The 20,058-nt window shown below is 43.9% G+C and overlaps 2 protein-coding genes and 1 long non-coding RNA gene across 3 annotated transcripts in view; 2 read left to right on the top strand and 1 right to left on the bottom strand.

Moving 5' to 3' along the window:
• The window catches only part of LOC119841100 (histone H2A.J), a 168,608-nt gene that overhangs the window by 143,281 nt on the left and 5,269 nt on the right, over positions 1-20,058 (top strand). The gene's annotated exons all lie outside the window — the stretch shown is intronic.
• Positions 18,047-19,907, top strand: LOC119851050. Its single transcript, XR_006273888.1, has 2 exons — positions 18,047-18,397; positions 19,412-19,907. It is a non-coding gene; the product is annotated as an uncharacterized LOC119851050 (long non-coding RNA).
• LOC119851016 (histone H2A.J) lies at positions 18,603-19,315 on the bottom strand. Its single transcript, XM_043490990.1, has one exon. It carries the CDS (start codon positions 19,312-19,314, stop codon positions 18,697-18,699), a length of 618 nt encoding a protein of 205 aa, XP_043346925.1. The 5' UTR covers position 19,315; the 3' UTR covers positions 18,603-18,696.

Raw genomic sequence — 20,058 nt, 5'->3', positions numbered from 1 at the left:
AGAACTGAATGAGATTTTTAATCTGTTCTGCAACATTACTACAAAATGATTCACTGTTTTGTTCTTTTAAAAGTGATGGGGGCATTCAAACAGTTTCAAAACCAATAAATTTTTTTTTAATAAAATTTAAAATTCCTGGCAGGGGTGGGGGAGGAGGCTAATTTATTCATAATTTACCTTAGAGTTGCAAAAAATTGAGGAGATAGCTTTTCTTTCAATTCTGCAATGGTAATTAGCTCTTACTTGTGATTATATTGGGTGAAAACTAGGCCACAATCAGCTACTAAACAACGGTGAAGATACCCAATTTTAGATAGAATGTAATATAGTACAATAATAATAATATTTAAAAATAATTAATAAAAATGCAAAACATAATATCTGACCAGTCTGCAACAAGTAATGAGCAAATATTTACTGTTCTGAAACTCCACTGGTTATTTAGGAAATATAAGAGGTCTTTTCTCTCTCCCCTTCCCCTCTCCTGCCTCCCCCCCTTCCAACAGACACACGGGTTATGCTGTGGATATGGCTCTAAAGTAAAGTAATAGTAGGTGTATGTCATCCAATCCCAGGTTAAAGGGAGAGAAGTTGTTCTGACATTTCAGCAATCACCCAGACCAGTAAGGGGTTCTGTCACCACCCGACTCGTAACTTTGAATGCCTGTCGCAGTGCTGCTATGGGCTCAGCCTTGACACCAGTAGCTAGCCTACAAGCATAAAGGTCTCAGCCTGGCTTCCACCAGATTAATTACTCCTTGCCGGGTGACCTCAACAGCCCTTCCCATCTTGTCTCCTCAAATCATTCTATACCAAGTTCTTTACTAGACACTCAGATTTTTCCCCTTTGGTTTGTCACCCCCAAAGGAGTGAAACCTACAACCAGTAATCAGTGTGTTGAAGGTAAATTTACTAATTGGGAAACCTAAATTATAATCCATTTACCCCTGCAGGTTATTTGTGCTCTTATTACAATGACTAATGGTCTCCAGTGGCTTGATTTAAACCTGTTGGAAATGAATTGATGAGACCCAAGCCTTTGGTCTACACAATAAAGTTATCTCTTCCTAAGTTCATTGTTTGTTTAGTTTTGCATGCTTTTGCACCTAGATCTGTCTGCCACTGATGTAGGCACACCATTATATTGACACAATAACAATGCCTTCCCATAGAATACAGTTCCATAAACTGATAAATTATCATTAACAAGGTGGTAGTCTAGGCACTGTATTACCTCTATTGAGTCTAACAGTCTCTCAGCAGCTGTCCCACAGTGACTCTGACCCCACCACAAGACAGTGTCCACTCCCTGTTTTTGAAATGCTTTTTCCTGGTTGACAACCTTGGCAAGCACACCTACTAGCTCATCTTTGTGAGAATCCAATCATACCAGCTCAGTGCAGACAGAGAGCTACTAAGCATGCTCCTGCCTGGAGCAGGGTAGAAGTCATGGATCTCCTCCGATTGTGGGGAGAAGAGGCTGTGCAAGCACTGCCAAGGAGCAGACAAAGGAATATAGATGTCTATGTGTAGATTGCGTATGGGATGCTAAACCTGGGGCACAATAATGATGCTGGGTGAAAGCCAAGGAACTTTGGTAGGCATATCAGCAGGCAAGGGAGGGCAACAATAAATCTGAGGCTGCCCTGTCGACCTACCACTTTTACAGTGAATTGCATGCGATATTGGGCAGGGACCCAACTAGTACTCCAAATTTGACTGTGTACAGCTTGTAAGATCTGGGCACATGAACCTCTGCAGTGCAAAGCTGAGCTGAGTGGGGAGAAGCAGATGGGACACAAACCATATGGTAAGCTGGGAGCTCTCCAAAACTCTACTGGAGTCAAGCCAATCCCCCCAGGTGAGCACAGATTGGGCCAATGAAGAAGGGGAAAGAAGCTCAGGTAAGTGTATAGCTTCATTATTTCTTATAAGCATGTTTATTTCCCTTTTCGGTGCCTACAACTTCCCCTCCCTTCCCCCACCCTTCTTTCCTGTTTAAAAATGGTGCCCATTCTGTCCTCATGTTTAGAGAACAAAGGCAGCAACTTTTGATTCTTCACTTTACTTGCAAAACCAGCACTGGGGATACAATTAAAGTGAAAATTTTGAAATGAAGATATGATTTCCACTTCATTCAACTACTACATGTTAGGAAATTAATTCAAAAAGATTAATGTAGCAGTCCAATTTACACAGCCACAACACATCACTGTCCTGGGTGTGAATAGAGGTAAAATAATGAGGTAGAGGTGGCATTTACTTTCCTTTCTATGACTTGTTGGGTTAAGCAAGAGGGGCCACAATTCTCCCCATGCAGAGTGCTTTAGTTAATCAGGGATGCCCTTTTATGCTGTGGAACAATCTCAATAAAACTTTCATGGAGGCTCAGGTACGCTGCAATACTCTCCCAAACTTTTCTAGGGATGCCGGCCTTCTTTCTTCTCCTGAGATAGGAGATATTCCCATGCCATTTGTGCTGAGTTCCACTGGCACCATTGCTGTACACAGGCTAGCAGCATGCAGGCCTCAGGAGCTTGGGGATGTCAGTAACAGCTGCATTTTCTGGGTTTTTATCACTCTGAGGAGTGAGACATCAGCCAAAATCACCATTGCCTGTGAAAATGTTGGCAACATGCAGGCCCACCCAGCATCTGAACTTCCCATGCAACAGTTCCCTCCATGCTAGTCTGTACTTACCATGGTTTAAGCTGAAGAGTGGTGCTGTAACATGGTGCTCCAAAGCTAATGTGACAATTACCAGTTTTTATTAAATGTTTTTATGGGAACAATGTAAGGGAGTTATGGGATGTATCTTTCCCTTTCCAATACATCTGTCCGGTTTTATCATCAGCCTTTAGAATGGTGCTCCCTCCTTACCTCCCAATGCCCACTGAACCACTGACCAGGATCAGGAGAAGAAAGAAGTAGAGCGAGAAGGATATGTTACATGACTATACTGAATATGAATATAGTGATAGAAAGGGCTGAATGGCAGAGAGCAGGGTGAAGGACCAAGAATTTAGAGATTGTATGTTGTGGAAGAGCAAAGGAACAGAGAGGTGCATTAAAAAGTGCTCAAATTTAACAGTCAACCATTGATAGCTACTTTTTGAGTATGTTTTTTTTTCAACCACTTGTGGCCCCACATTATACTAATTTCATCTAGACTACATTTCTTTAGTTTACTTATGAGATTGTCATCTGGGACAGAGTTAAAAGGCTTACTAAAATCAAGAGGCATCAAGGTAGGCCAGTTACCCTGTTAAAGATGGTCATTAGGCTAGTTTAGCATGATTTGTTCTTGCCAAATGCATATTGACTATTATTTATCACCCTATTAATCTCTGGGTGCTTACAAACTGATTGTTTAAAGATTTGCCCCAATATCTTCCCAGGTATCTAGGTCAGGCTGACTGGTCTATAATTTCTTGGGTCCACTTTGTTTTCCTTTTTTAAAGATAGGTCCTGTGTTTGTCCTTTTCCCAATCCTCTGTGCACTCACCTGTTCTCTATGAATTCTTGAAGAACAATCAATGATTCCAAGATTGCTTCAGCTAGTTCCATAAGTACCATAGGATGAATTTCATCAGGCTTTAGTGACTTGAATACATCTAGCTATATTGTTTCTCTTTTTCAATCCAAGCTGCTAATCAAAGTTCTGGACTTTACAGATTGTCCCAGTTGGGAGTAGAAATTGGTGTTACTCAAGTATTTATTTGATGCAGTTTTGTTTATTTATAATGAATGTACAAATGCCTGCATCTCAGAACACAGAAGGAATCAAACAGGAAAACAGCTTCTTTTGCTCAGAGCACCGACAACATCCTTTTCAGCTTGTACCCCTGACTCAAAAAAACTCTCCTCAGATTTCTTTCAGAGTCAGACACTGCTTACAGCTGCTCCTTCCAGATGTCTGTCTGTCTCTCAGGCCATGTCTACACTATGGGGACTATAGAAGCATAGCTATGGTGCCATAGCAATACTATCACAATCCCAAAGTGTAGACAAAGACTATAGAGATGGAAGGGCTTTTTCTCTCTCTTTAGAAATACCACCTCCCTGAGTGAGAGTAGATAAGTGAAAAATTCTTCCGGTGACCTAGCTGCATCTATACCAGCAGTTAGGTCAGCAAATATATGGCATTCCGAGGTGTGCTTTTTCACACCCCAGAATTCTGTAGCCATATCAGCCTACATTTTAAGTGTGCATTTAACTGTGTGTCAATTTGAATATTTTCTCTCCTCTCCCGCCCCCATTACCTTACCCAAAACAATACTCGGCAAAACCCATCCACCTACTTAGTCCAAAAACTCCTTGGCAAGTTCACAAATCCTTTGTCTTAAAAGGGGAGTTGTGATTAATTTTCTCTGATAGTTATGTTAATTGAAGGATATGTTCACACCCAATCTCAAAGATGTTTGTGATCCAAGTACCTCTCAGCATAACACTAAATATTCTCTAACCTCTTCTTTCCCTGTTCCCTTGCATTCATTCCCCCTTGTTAAGGGTTGTCTACACTGCAGGGGGCTACAACAGCCACTGTAACCTCTTGGTGTACTGTAGACAAATCCTACAGCAGCACCAGGGTTTTTTCCCATTGCAGTAGGAACTCCACCTCCATGAGCAATGGAAGCTAAGTTGACAGAAAAAAATTTCCATCAACCTCACTGCATCTACAGCAGGGGTTAGATCAACATATCTACAGCACTCAGGAGAGTGCATTTTTCACATCCCTGAGTGATATAGCCACATTTATCTAAATTTTAAGTGTAGAACAGGCCAAATATTAATGGTGTTAAGCATCTGGTCACAAGTAACTTTTGTAGGCCATGTCTACACTATACATTTTGGTTGATGCAAGCTGTGTCAGCATACAGTCACTGAACTTAGTATATTACTAGTACTGTGTGTGCGTACTGGGCTGCTTGCTTCAGCACTGCATGCACTCACCAGGAGTGCTTGTATCAATGTGCAGTGCACCATGAATCGGTAGCCTGGCGTGCAATGTGCCAGCACCTGGCAGGATGCCTTTGGGGAAATTTTTGCAGTGTATAACAGGATAGAAATGACTCTCCTAGGGATTTCTAGAGCCAGGGGTCAAGATCTCAGCATGCAACTTTGTCCCTCCCATAATTCCATTCATATCCCATAATTTTTGTGCCTTTTTTCTCCCCTAAATTCTACAAGCTAGTGTGGCACTTTTTGGTGCTCACCATCTCCGACAGAAGCGTGGAGCCTGCACAGCTCTGTACTCATCTCAGGAATGTTGCAAATACAGGACACCCATTTCTCCTGTATTTGCAGACCTGCAGGAAGTACTGCAACAAATGGGAACGTGATGACTGCTTGGAGGACAGTTTTCTGTGCAATAGAGGAGGGGGAAAAAAAATCTAGGTTATTAGTGGCATTCACAGAACTGCTGCAAGTGGTTGAGCACCAGTTCTGGGCCCAAGAAGTGAGCAATGACTGGAGACTCACCAGTGGAGGGAGAGAAGACCTCATGTTTACTCTCAATCAACCAGAAATCACTATATGGCAGGTAACATCACTCTCTGGGTTAGAAACACAGCTTATTTGTAGATTCATGGATTCTAAGCCAGAAGGGACCATTTTGATTGTCTAGTCTGACCACCTGTATAACAAAGGCTATAGACCTTCCCCAAAATAATTCTTGTTTGTACTAGAGCATATCTTTTAGAAAAATAGCCAGTCTTGGTTTAAAAATTGCTAATGATGGAAAACCCACCATAGTGTGGATACTATTTACCTTCCTAGGTTACAGGAGTATGCATTATGGTAGTCTTTTTCCATAAGTCCCCTTCCTCATTCAGGGCACAGAATGTACCTTCCCAGGGACACCGTTGTAAGTACAACCCCTACTTCTTTTGTTGCAGAAATTGGAAGGTGTGCAGTGAAAGAGGCAGGGAATTGCAGGAAAGTCTCATGGGGAAGGCAATCGGATGCTGCCTGGGAGAATACTATTCCTGACTCTGCCACAGAGTTCCTATATGATCCTAGTCAAGTCACTTAAACCAAACATTTATGGCAGACTGTCACTAATTGTGTGTTCCCCATTTTCTTATACAACTTCTTACTCTCGGTCTGGTTTACAAAAAAGTGCCAAACAATTGAAGTCAATGGGAGTTGTACTTTGAACCTATAACGTGCTGTATAATGTTAAATAATTTGGAAAATCAGGTCCAATTTGCCAACCTAAATTAGTGGATATTTTTGTCCTTAATCTCTCTGTGCCTCACCTCTCTCTCTCTCTCTCTCTCTCTCTGTGTAAAATAGGAAGAATGCTATCCCCTCACCTCACAGGGGTTTTGTGAAAAGGGATTCATTAATATCTGTGAAACAGTCAGATGTTGTAGGAAGGTACTCTATAGAAAAGCCCATGAGGAATAAATAATTCTGTCTTTAAAACAAGGCTTCACTTGTGTGCAAGAAATAAGGCATGGAATCACAAACTGAAGAATAAAGTGAAAACAAAATGTTGGATAGTTGCACACTAAAGTCTGGTCTACAGACCTATATCAGTATAACTATGTCACTCAGGGGTGTGAAAAACCCACTCCCGAGTGATGTAGTTATACTGACCTAACCCCTCCCCCAACCCCATGTAGACAGCACTAGGTGGGCAGAAGAGATTCTTCTGCTGACATAGCTACTGCCTCAATAGGGATGGATTAACTACGCTGATGGGAGAGTTCTCTCTGGCCTGCTTGGAGCATCTTCATGAAAGCACTACAGCAGCACAGCTGTAGTGTCATTTTAAGTGTACTTTTGCTCTAAGTGAACATTGTCCATTCTGTGTAGCAAGTGAGGCAGCAATACTATACAAAAATAGTATGCAATCATGGATTGTCATTAGAGCCTGAATTATAGGAATTTTCACACGGGTGAGGGGGCTGAACTGAAGTTCACAAGCAACCTTAATTACTGCATTTTCTAACTTTTGAATGACACTGCCACCTTAATAAATGTGCTTTTAATATAGCTTTTCGGTGTGTAATGGAATAGAATACACTCCACAGACTTAGAGTGGGAAATTATTTAAGAATAGTGAAGGACAAAAGGAAGGAAGCTCACTCTTGAGCTGCTCTGAATTATACATCAGAGGAGCAGGTTTACAGAATCCTTGGTTTAGCTTTGGCTTTGTACAGTGGGCTGAAAATTACACTCTAATTGGCTCAGCATCCTCAGGTCTGCAGGGTGTGCACTGCCGAGAAGACAACCAATTTATACCCTGCTGAGCTGGGCCTTTTATAAAAATAATGTGGACTCTGACTTTATTACTGCTCTGTTTTGGATTACAGGCCTTTGAACTTTCTCTGCATATCGGGGCAATTGGGAATATCCCATACAATCCACATACAAGATGAGAGAGGCATAGTTTATTATCTTTCACAGAAAATCAGAAAAATTAAAATGCTGATACCTCGTTCCTGTTTCTAAGATTACAGGAATGGCTTCTGGGTGACAAGGGCAGAAGACAAGGCTGCATTAATAATGCGTTCTCATTCTAATCTGAAGATTATCATTTTGTGTCCCTTCATAGATCTCCTTCAGCACAGATCCTATTGGAAATATTTGCCGACAACCCCAGATAGGTTTGTAACCATCAGGAAACCATTACTGAACCTCTGATTAACAGCCTGGTATTAGTGCAATACATAAATGATGGAAAGCAAAGGCTCACCAGAGAACAAAAAGAGACTAGCTCTTTTCATGAAGTTTGATTTTTTTTTTAAATGGAGTAATTGAAAAGTGACATTATTCTCTAGTTTAGACACTAGACACAAAATGCAACTTTATACAGGCAAATGAACCATGGATTGGCAAAATTAAAAACCAGGATGTACAGTGTAAAGTTGAAAGTTAGACCACGCGCTGTCAGGGACAATAAGTCTCTTCATGGGATGAGGACAAAGCACCCAAGAAATTTATCTAGCCTCTGGATAATCCTCTCCTTGGTGAAGGGTTTGGCTGCAATCTTCCAAATAATGGATTTTAGGGAGCTGTGGGGAAGGGAATGTGCTATCCTATGGATGCCAGGGTATATGTTTGGAGGGCTCTTCTGGTCCCTCGTATCCTTTACAGTATGGTTCCTAAAGTACTCATCTTCCCATTGGCTATCATCCCGCTATCTGCACAAACTCTCCTAACCCAAGTGTGGTTCAGATGCATAGTGCACCTTTATACTATTTAGTTAGCAGCATGAGGTTTGGCATACATGTCTGCCCCAGTCCTGGGGGGAAGCATAGCTAGGGTTGCCAAATTTGATTGGACATATTCCTGGAGGTTTCATCACATGACATAGTATTTAATTTGAAGATTAATCTTTAATTCCTGGAGACTCCAGGACAATTCTGGAGGATTGGCAACTTTAAGCCTAGCACATGATATGGCTGCTTTCTGGGTTTCACCCTCTGTCTGTCTTGGCACCCATTACATGATACCCGAGTGTCTTCTGTCCTCAGAGCCACCTGAAAAACCCAGGAGAGCCCTGGGCCTAGGGAGGTACGCATGACGGGCATTTGTGAGTTCCAAAGGGAATGGAAAGCATTTAACAACCCACATTTTTTCCTCACCCCGTGACTGGGATCTACAACTCACGGTTTTGCTGAGCATAGAGATGGACAGACTCATTTCCTGAAGAAAACAACTGGGAATGTACTAGAGACAGGAAAGATCACATTGAATAGAGTTCCCTCAATAGCAAAGATACTTACGGTACTAGAGAAGTAGTTCCATAGTTCAGGTATGTGGTTTTCAAATAAGAATGAAATAGGAACCATTGTTATCTAAACAGTTAAATGAGAAAAAGTTTGCATCTTGTTTCATTTCTCTGAAATATGATTTATAGAAACATTTCATGTGTTTCATCTTGTAAAAACCAAAGTAATTTATTTTACTAGAAAGGGGTTTATCCAGTCAAAACCCTGCATCCACTAACACCCACAGCTCCTTTTGATTACAATGTACCATTGCCCTATTAATACATATCATATAATATATTGCTTGAAACAGTCAGATTGTATCCTCCAACTTTTATTTTAATAACACAAACATTTAGAAGCAAAATGTGCATATGGATTTGAGGATTCATTCCTGAGGTAGTGCTGAAGGTTGCTGTCAAGTACAGCTTACAGCAGTCAATCTCACAACCAGAGAATTTTGATCCAGCTCTTATGGATGACCATCCCTTACATGGTCAAATGGAGGGGTCTATCTTTACCAACAAGATGGGGAAACTTGCATGTCAGGTCCATGTGAAAAGAAAAACTGCATCAGCTTCTAAAAAAAACCTTGATATTTTTATTCTAAGCAGGGATTTTGTTGCTTGACCTTGTGTGTGTGTGTGTATATATATATATATAAATTTATTGAGAGAAAAAAATTAGTTTTGCCTCTAATTCTGAAAGCAGTGAGGTTCCATGGTTATTCTTATCTCTTGCGGAAGTAAATTCTATTGTCTAAAAATGTGTTTCCTGAACTCACAAGTCACCTCTACTGATCACTAGGATAATACCAGAGGTGTCATAGACCACTAGAAACACCTTTTGGGGGGTACATTGACCAGATACCACCCCAGCAGGGGTTGTGAGCATCTTGCACTGTTAAGCCCCAGCTGAGTCAGATTTACCACTGCAAGGATCCCACAATCTGAGCTGTGTCCTTTTACACAAAGGCAACTGTTAAGCTGTCTGGAGTGACTCCAGGGTATGAGAATTAGCCTCTGAGTAGACTGTTAAGAAGCACAGCACACTTACTAAACTGTATGTAAGATTTATACATAGATTTCACTAACCAAGTTGTGACGTTATTGACATGATTTGTGACCGTATAGATCATTGTTGCAACCAAGATCCGGTAGTGGCACCAAATCTTTTACAAATGAGGTCAAGAAAGGTATCTATGGAAAGATTATGATTTGCTGGTTATGATTAGTCTATCTGTATGCATGTATCATTTTTGTATATAAAGTATTGGCTTTATATTGTCTGTATTTCAAACTTGTGCTATGCTTCTGGGTGACACCCCAGACAGTTTAGCATCAGCACTGCCTGGCCTGCTTCATGGCCCATTAAGGACCATCAGCTATATAACTGACCCATTAACAGAAGGCAGATACACCTCATGACTCAGCAAGGCATGCAGGGACATGCCTATGGAGAGGACTCTAAGGCTTTCAAGCCATGTGCTGGGCAGCTTATGTTTGGAACAAAGGTAGCACAGGCCACATGGCAAAAGACTATAAAAAACAGCTGCATCATCTCCATTTTGTCTTCATTCCTGCTTCTTACCTCTGAAACAAAGGACTGAATGACCCATCCAAGCTGTGGATGTACTTGATTTGAGCCTGCAGTTTATTCCATCACTGCTACAAGCCTGAACCAAGAACTTTGCCATTACTGGTTGTAATTAATTCCATTTAACAAATTTTAACTCTCATCTATATTTCTTTCTGTTTATGAATAAACCTTTAGATTCTAAAGGATTGGCAACAGTGTGATTTGTAGATAAGATCTAACTGGTATATTGACCTGGGTCTGGGACTTGGTCCTTTGGGATCGGGAGATCTTTTTTCTTTTACTGGGGTATTGGTTTTCATAACCATTCATCCCCATAATGAGTGGCACTGGTGGTGATACTGGGAAACTGGACTGTCTGAGGGAATTGCTTGTATGACTTCTGGTTAGCCAGTGGGGTAAAACCAAAGTGCTCTCTGGCTGGTTTTGTGTGCCTTACTAGTGGAGGAATCCCAGCCTTGGGCTGTGACTGCTCTGCTCTAAGCAGTTTGTCCTGAATTGATATTCTCAGTGGTGTCCCGCCAAAGGCCGCTTCATTACACAAGAATCAAGTGTGAACTCCTCAAGTGTTATAACAGCCTAACCATGGAGTCACAGACAGTTTCTTGGGTACTGAGGTCTATCTTTCCACCCAGTTCAGCTTGCTTTTGTGATAGATGGCCCCTTCCACCAAAAGTCACAAGATTCGGGTTACTCCCAGTCCCAAAAGACCAATCATTTACCTCAGGGCAATTGTACCTTAGATCCCAGAAATGGGAAAACTACCTTATGAGAGGAGACTCAAAGAGATTGGCTTGTTTAGCCTAACCAAAAGAAGGCTGAGGGGAAATATGATTGTTCTCTATAAATACATCAGAGGGATAAATACCAGGGAGGGAGAGGAGTTGTTGAAATTAATTACCACTATGGACACAAGAACAAATGGATACAAACTGGCCATCAACAAGTTTAGGCTTGAAATTAGATGAAGGTTTCTAACCATCAGAGGTGTGAAGTTCTGGAAAGGGCTTCCAAGGGGAGAAGTGGGGTAAAACACACAGCTGGTGTAATAAATAAAAGGGACAGGGCTGGCTCCCTTTTATGGACACCCAGCCAGCCAGATATAAAATTCCTCTTAGTAGTTGTGCTCTACTTGCTTTACCTGTAAAGGGTTAAAAAGTCTCCCTGCATAGGTAAAAGGAAGTGAGTGGGCATCTGACCAGAAAAGCCAATGGGAAGGCTAGAACTTTTTAAAATGGGGAAAAAAACCCCTTCCCCTTGGTTTGTCTGTTGTTCTCCAGGAGAAGCAGAGACAGAGCTGGAACGATGCTGTAAGAAGCTTGGAGCCAGGTATGAAAAATCATATAAATTATACCTGGATACTACTCACTTGAAACCCCCAGATATGGAAGTAGATCAGGAAATATCCAGGAAGACACAATTAGGTTTATTTCTTTATGTCTTGTGGACTCCTCTGTGCTAACCCCAAATGCTTTTGTTTTGTTTGTAACCTTTAACCTGGACCCCAAGAAGGTTATTCCTGATGCTTAATTTTTGTAAGTGGGTTTTTTAAAACCTAGCAATAGCCTGAGTTTTCAAATGTATTTCTTTTTGGTTTTTTAATAAAATTTACCTTTTTTAAGAACAGCATTTGATTGTGTGTCCTAAGAAGTTTGTGCACATGTTGTCTAATTAGCTGGTGGCAACAGATGATTTCCTTTGTTTTCTTTCTCAGCTCTTCCCTGGAGGGAGGATGAAAGGGCTTGAGGGTACCCCACGGGAAGGAATTCCCAAGTGTGCCTTCCTGGGTTCTCAAAAGGGTTTTTGCACTTGGGTGGGGGCAGCATCTACCCAGCCAAGGTCAGAGAAAAGCTGTGACCTTGGGAGTTTAATACCAGTCTGGAGTGGCCAGTGTTAATTTTTAGAATCCTTGCTGGCCCCCACCTTCTGCACTCGAAGTGCCAGAGTGAGGAATCATCCTTGACAGCTGGCTTCAGGACCGAGCTTGATACATTTATGGAGGGTGCGGATGAAGAGACTGGCTACACGCCATTGTAGGCAATCTGTAACTGGCAGCAGCAAATCTCCAATGGCCAGTGATGGGACACTAGATGGGAAGGGCTCCGAGTTTCTACAGAGAATTCTTTCCCAGGTATATGCCTGGCGGGTCTTGCCCACATGCTAAGGATCTAACTGATCACCAGACTTGGGTTGGGGAAGGAATTTTCCTGCAAATGAGATTGGCAAAGACCCTGGGGATGTTTTGCCTTCCTTTGCAGGATGGGTCTCTTGCCAGTTTAATCTAGTGTAAATGGTCGATTTGCTGTAACCTGAAGTGTTTAAATCATGATCTTAGGCATGGGCAGCTGGTGGAGCCACACTTTAGGAAGGTTGGCCCCTGGCTCAGCCCCTTCCGCCCACTCCCCTCCCCCACCCAGAGGAGCCCTGAGTCCCTCCCCTACCCGCCACCCCCAGCTGAAGAAGCCTTGGGCTGGCTGGAGGCCTGAGCGCCCCCTCCCCCACCTGCCTGGAGGTGTCCCAAGCCCTCACCTGCTCAGAGGAGCCCTGAGCCAGCCATGCCCCACCTCCCTGCCCCGGACCCCCAAACTGCTGCAAGGAAAAGCGTCTTGGACTCGTCTCCTCCAGAAGAAGCTTTTGCTATGCCCCATGCAGGTTCCAGGGCAGCTGAGGAGGCGGGGATTTGCTATTTAGTTTCCTGGGTTCATCCATAATCTCTCTGGAGTCCAGGGAGTTTACTGATGAACCTGGGAAGCTAAATAGCACATACAACCTTCTCAGCCACCCAAAAACCTGCATGGTGACATAACAAAAACTCCCCCCCAAACCCCACAACCAGGTGTCCAGCAGCCACTCCAGGGGAGGCCGAGCCTTCCCATGCTTATTATACCCACCACCCATAATCTGAGGACTTCAGTAACTCAGCCAGAGGTGAGGGGTGTATTACAGGAGTGGTGGGTGAGGTTCTGTGGCCTGCAGTGTTCATGAGGTGAGACCAGATGATCAAGATAGTCCCTTCTGGTGTTAAAGTCTATGAGATCCTACACCAAAGACAATACTTGTAGCCAATCCTACAATAAAACTATCCAAAAATGTATCAACTAAGAAAGAGAAATGAGATTTATGGGGAAGGGGATGTGAGAAAGCAGTGCTGCCCCTACATCCCCCTCATCGCTCTCAATGCCAGGGGGCGAGGGTTAATTTTCCACCCCACTTAATCCATCACTCCCATATAAATGGGCTGCTGTCCCCACCAACCGAACCCAGATCACTCTGCTCTCAGCCAGGATTGGGGCACCTGCCCAGCTGGAATCCGCTGGGTGGGAAGAACACCCCACCCCTCGTGCAAGGGTGTCCAGGATCAGGCTCAGTTCTTACCTCCTCCTGGTACGGGTCTTCTGCTGGGGGCAGACCAGGCAGTGCCTCCTGCTGAGCCTGGCTGCTGCTGGGGGCTGTTGAGATAACAGGCACCATTGTGGGGTCAGTGCCCCCTGGCCAGAGTGTAGAGCCGCCTCCCTGCCTGGTGCATCTTGTGCACCCTGCTCTGTCTGCTCCATGCACCTGCTCTACCTTCCCTGTAAGGGCCCAGCCTGTAGTACATGGTCCACTTCCCAGAGCCTCTCCTGCCCCAGTGCCCAGCTCCCTCTTCCCCAAACTGCCCCCCTGGCTGCGTGGTCATCTCCCTTCTCCCTGACACCTCACCTCTCTCCTTGCTACCAGCACTGTGGGAGTCCCCCAGGAAACCAAAGGGATGCTGGTGCTGTGGAAGTGCTGCCAGGAGGTGGCATCCCTGTCCCCAAAGGACTTTCAGCCCAGGATGCAGGAGCTCAGCTTGCACCAAAGCACCTCCTCCCCCACCCTGCCCTGGATTATCATGCAGGGCTTGGGCGTATGTTTGGGGTGGGTGTTTGTGATGGGGTGTAGGTTGAGGAGTGCGTGGGGTAATAAGCAGGACTGGGAAGGATGAGGGGTGCATGGGGGATAGGTGGGGCTGAGGGTGCATGTGCTGTGTGTGGGATGGGTTGGTGAATGGGGGGAATAGGCAGGGTTGGGTCACTTGGGTGTATAGGATAGGGGATACATCAGTGCTTAATTTGTGCCGGGACTTGCCGGAGCTGAGCCCAACACCACTTTCATTAGAAATTAAGCACTTCTGGTCTGCCTTTTCACCTTGCTCTGGACCACAGAACAAATGTATAATTTTCTTGGTATGCGATGAAGCACATCCTCCATCTTTTCCTTGCCTGTCCTTCCCGAACAAACTATACCCCTCTACCCAGAGCCATCCCTAGGGGATTGCGAGTTGGGGTGACTGCTCCAGGCCCTGAGCTTTGTAGGGCTCTGTGGACCGGCGTAATTGGCAGGTGCCACATGGGCAATGGGTGAACTGCCGGCTGAGGGAAGCTACCCCCAGCCCCGCCCCTTCCACCTGAGGGAGAGCACCCCGGGAGGGACAGCATGCAGTGGTGCTGTTGCAGCCTCCCCCGCCCTGGGAAGGCGGCTCCCCTTGGAGCCCAGTGGTGCAATTGAAGCAGAACCCTGTGGGGAGGAGCAGAGTGTTGATGGGGACATGTCTGGCTGTTTAGGGAGGCACCGCCTCCCCCACCCACTTCTGATGTGAGCGGTCCCAGAAGTGACATCATTCCAGGCCTGGCCCTGCCTCTACCAATATTCTGTCATGAGATGTATCCCACCAAGTCTCTGCAATGCCTGTAAAGTCATACGTTTTCTTTGTGTACCAAGACTTCCAGTTCTTCCTGTTTATTCCCTATACTCCTAGCATTTGTACACAGACACCTAAGATGTAGAGCAGATTCCCCAGCCATTTTTCCTTTTGTTGTTCTTATGAGCCTATTGTAATTCTCCATTTTCCAGCTCTCGGGCAAGGTCACCTTTTTTAATAGTTAGAGGTTTTTTTCCACCTAGTCCCTTTGAACCTAATTTAAAGCCCTCCTCACCAGGTAGGAGATTTGGTATTCCAAGATGTCCTCATTCTTTGTCAGGTGGACCCTATCTCTTCCCAGCAATCCTTCTTCCTGGCACAACATCCCATGCTTCAGGAAGTCAAAGTCCTCCTGTCAACACCATCTTCACAGCCATACATTCATACCAGAGATATTTTTTCCCCTTCCTGGGCCCCTTCCCTCAACCACAGGCTGAATGAGAACACCACTTGAATCCCTCACTTCTTCACCTTAGATCCCAGAGCGCAGTAATCACTGCTTATCTTCTCAGGGTCATACCAGGCAATACCTTTAGGCCCCAGGTAAATAAGCAGAATGGGGTAGTGATCAGAGGGCTGGATGAGACTTGGCAACCTTTTCATAACACCTCAGATGTGGGCTTCAGGCAAGTAGTACACCTCCCATGACATCACATCAGGCCACCAGATGCATACCTCTTTCCCTCTCAGAAGGGAGTCCTCAACCACCACCACCACCACCTGTCTCCTCCTCTTGGATATAGTAGCAGTGAGCCTTGCAGCCTGCGGGGCAGTTGGCTCCTCCTCCTCAGCTCTTGGGGTCTGCTCCTCTTCTCCTGTTGCCAGTACAACATAACAGTTCTTAACCTTGATGGATGGAGGATCAGAGTGGGGGTGGAGTGCATCCCACCGCCTGAGGGCTAGCTGTCAGTCTCCTCCCTCCAGAGCAGCCCAAAGCAATATCCAATATTTCATTGGAATACATCAAGACTCCGAGGATCCACCAGACTCCTTGATATTTTGTTCAAATGATCAATCACCACATTTTTTAACAGTCTTATTTCTAATTCTAATTTGACTGGTTTCAGTTTCCTACCATTGGCTTTGGGCCCTGCTTGTCAGGATGTTCCCCGTAGAACTTGTTTTTACTAGGTCAGGGACAAGGAAATGGGCAGCAGGTTCCCAGGAGAATCCATCAGGGCAATAGCCCTCCCACTGTATAAGGTAATAGAATTGGCCTTGCTGCAGTTTGTAATCAAGAATAGCATGCACTATGCATTCCTCATGACCCTGTATCTTAACTGGGTGACAGCAGCTGTTAGGCCTGGTCGAGGAACTGGTCCTATATATAAGGCTTCAAAATGATATGTGGAACACTGACTATATTTTGAGGGGCTTGGAGAGTTGAAGTTTGAAGGCAACAGCATTATCTGCTGACATATCCAGAAGAAGAGGAGGAATTGGTTGTCCAGCTTGTGGGAAGGTCTATTTGTGTGCAAGTGTCTCACGACAATTGAGTTGAATAACAAATAGTAGCAGTAACAGGTTGTCCTCCTATATGAGGACCAGTCCCCTATAGACACACCACAGGTCATCCTCACTTTGTTCATTAGTCACATTTTGATTGGTTTGAAGATTGAGAGGCATGGAGAAGATGGCCTTGAAAATTCAAACTGATGTCTTGAGACACTGCAGTGATCTAGAACAGGAGGGGGCCTAGCTAGAAAGTAGCACTTGTGCTGAAAGTTTGTAACTTTTCATAAAGGTTATTTATAGTTGTCTCAGTTCCCCACCCCTCTCCTCCCTTTCTCTGTGCATCAGTGAATATGGCAGTGTGAAGGAAATTAGCATATGAGAAAAAGAGGTAAGTGAGGAAGTCCACAAGAATGAACATGTTAGATCCAGAAATCATAATGGTATAAACATTTTGTTTCACATTTCAAATTTCTTAGGTGAAGTGAAGGTTAAACACCAAAAGGTTGCACATTTATTAAAAATAAAGCAAAATTGTTTTTATTTACTCCTCCCCTCTCCCCCACTTGTCAGGCTCCAAGTTGTATATATTTTGTGGGACTATATTTTTTTTGACTATATTTTTAATGTGTTTAAAATCTGGTCTGCCACTTGTTATCGGTTTGATCAGAACCTAGTATTATAGGGCCTGCACTTGATTAGGATATCTAGGGGTCACCTCAAGGTAAAAGGGGGGCAGGGATTATATAAATAACTAATACTGGAACATTTATAAAAAAGTATCCCAATAATTAGACCTCAGATATAGCAAATGTACTTTATATAAACTGAGTTTCTACTGACAAGTTCCAGTCCTTTCTCCATGGGGAAAATCAAGTAGTATTCCAATATAAATTAAAACAAGTCTATTGTGAAACTGACAGAGGTGAACAGGGCATTTAAGTATTTATGATTAAATACATATTTATTATTCCTGCTGTTTTGTTGTATGATGGTCTTTATTTCTTGGTTATTAGTAAACATTGAACAGTAAAACAGGTTTTTATATCATTTACAAGTTTTGCAACTTAAAGGTCCACTGAATACATCTGATGAAGTGAGTTGTAGCTCACGAAAGCTTATGCTCAAATAAATTTGTTCGTCTCTAAGGTGCCACAAGTAGTCTGTATTCACAAAAAGAAAAGGAGTACTTGTGGCACCTTAGAGACGAACAAATTTATTTGAGCATAAGCTATCGTAAGCTACAGCTCACTTCATCGGATGCATCAGATGGCAGTAAAGGATAAGAAATGAGAAAGTGAAATACATGCCACATCTTAGCAGAACCCCTTCTGATTATTTTGATCTATAGTTTTCAAAGATCTACAAATTCTTAAATAATTTGTACAGTGTAGCCTTTGAGTTGACACCTGCATATACAGCATAGTCTTCTAAATACTGCACTCTGTTTTCATATAAGCAATTCAGAAGCCCCTTCTCAACATTAAGTAATTAAAATCTGCCTATCCGTTTAGATGAATGAGTCTTTCCCTGAAATGGGAAAGGGGCCCGGTTTTCTGAGCGACTAGCTATTTGTCTGCATACTTTCAAAACAAGTCACACTACTTCCTGTATGTACTGCAAAAGGCATATAGTAATGAAATTCTTTCCCAAGTTTGAAAAGCCGGCGCAAGGATTGCCCAGTAACAACCCTCCTTTTTTACTACTTCAATGAGCTACCTAGACTCACGAGACCTCTATTCTCGTAGATCTGACAATAACCCGTAAAGCAGAAGGTTGGATGGGAGGCTTGAGAGCTGTAAATACTGATTTCCTGTTGCAAGTTGTGCCGTGGGAAAATCATCGTTATGCATTAAATCTCAAAATTTCCCACGTTATCTTCAGCCAAAGTTCTCCTCCTCCCCAGGTACGTTTAAGTGCGTGTGTGAACGGGACGTAATTTACACATCCCAATTTAACCCACCGCTAGGTCCTCTTAGAAAAAGAGAGGGCGAAATCCTGTCCCCGCCGATGTCAGTTATTTGTTTTGTTTGTTTGATTTTTGTTACGCCGATTTGTGTAAGAGGTGGATTTCACCTTTTGGCGTACATACGATTCCTACCGGATCTTTTGGAGATAATCAAACCCTTTTTTGACTTTGTGGGTGGCTCTGAAAAGAGCCTTTAGGTTAGTTTTAAAGTCGAAGTGTTTATTTCTCAGTCAGCTTTACTTGCTCTTGGCCTTGTGGCTCTCGGTTTTCTTGGGCAGCAGCACGGCCTGGATGTTGGGCAGGACACCCCCTTGAGCGATCGTGACTTTCCCCAACAGCTTGTTGAGCTCTTCGTCGTTTCGGATGGCGAGCTGCAGGTGACGGGGGATGATCCTGGTTTTCTTGTTGTCCCGAGCCGCGTTGCCGGCCAGCTCCAGAATCTCAGCGGTCAGATACTCCAGCACCGCGGCCATATAGACCGGGGCGCCAGCCCCCACCCGCTCCGCATAATTGCCTTTGCGGAGCAGCCGGTGCACACGGCCCACCGGGAACTGCAGCCCAGCCCGCGAGGAGCGAGACTTCGCCTTAGCCCGCACCTTACCTCCCTGCTTTCCTCGGCCCGACATTTGCGATTCACGTTCTGCCCAACACCCTTTGCTCGGGAAAAGAAATGCAAAGTAAACCCAGGGACAGCCGGCAGCCGCCCTTATAGTTCTTCCGTTTTCAGAGTCAAACGATGTGTGATAAGCTGGAGACTTGCCTTGTCTGAACAGCCAATGGGGAAGCGGATCTAACTGTGACCATTGGTGAAGCAGGATGTGTCTGGTGGGAATGGGGTGGCGTTTGCGTCTCATCGAATTAAAAAAAGGGGGGGGGGGGGAGCTCGGCACCATTTTTCCACGCTGTTATTGCTGACTGAATATTAAGGGAGTTTTCTTTGTGTATTTACAGATTCGAAATGTCTGCAAAGGATCTTGTACATTGGCGCTCAGTGACGTGGACCACTCGTTGAAGGTGCTCTTCAAATTTAGTTTCTTTAAATCAATTTAATTGATAAGTTTACTTCAAACAAAACCCTAGTCCCTCTACCTTCGAGACTATCTTGCGGAGATAATTAAGTCAGGACACTGATAAATGGACCAGCTATTGATATAACAGTAAGGATAGCTGTAGTCAGAAAGACTGGCTAAAGTGAGTATTCCATAACAGCAGTGCATTCAGTTTATAGAAAGACACACAAGAGCATATCTTTAAATATCCAGCGGGTGAGAAATAATTTTGTCAGCAGATGACATGGGGTAATTGAGATGTAATGCATAATGATCATTCTCCCACAGTGGGACTTTTAACAGGAACAGTCATTATTTGTATATGCATCTCGCGTCCCCCACACAACTTTCTTTTAGAGATTGTTGTCAGATTTACGAGAATAAAGGTCTCCAAATGACTGGTGCATCTGTTTGAAAGTCAAATAGAAAATCCCCGAGACGTAGTTTTGTACCGAGCTAGTATTCAAAACCTTCCCCTACTCCTCTGACCGAGCAAAGGGGATTAGGCATCTCTCCTTGAAGGGGTTAAAAGCAGAGCTTGTCACTGGG

This window comes from Dermochelys coriacea, chromosome 1 (genome assembly GCF_009764565.3).
Source record: "Dermochelys coriacea isolate rDerCor1 chromosome 1, rDerCor1.pri.v4, whole genome shotgun sequence".
In the NCBI taxonomy this organism is placed as follows: domain Eukaryota; kingdom Metazoa; phylum Chordata; order Testudines; family Dermochelyidae; genus Dermochelys; species Dermochelys coriacea.
This window is presented reverse-complemented; position numbering and strand designations above follow the sequence as displayed.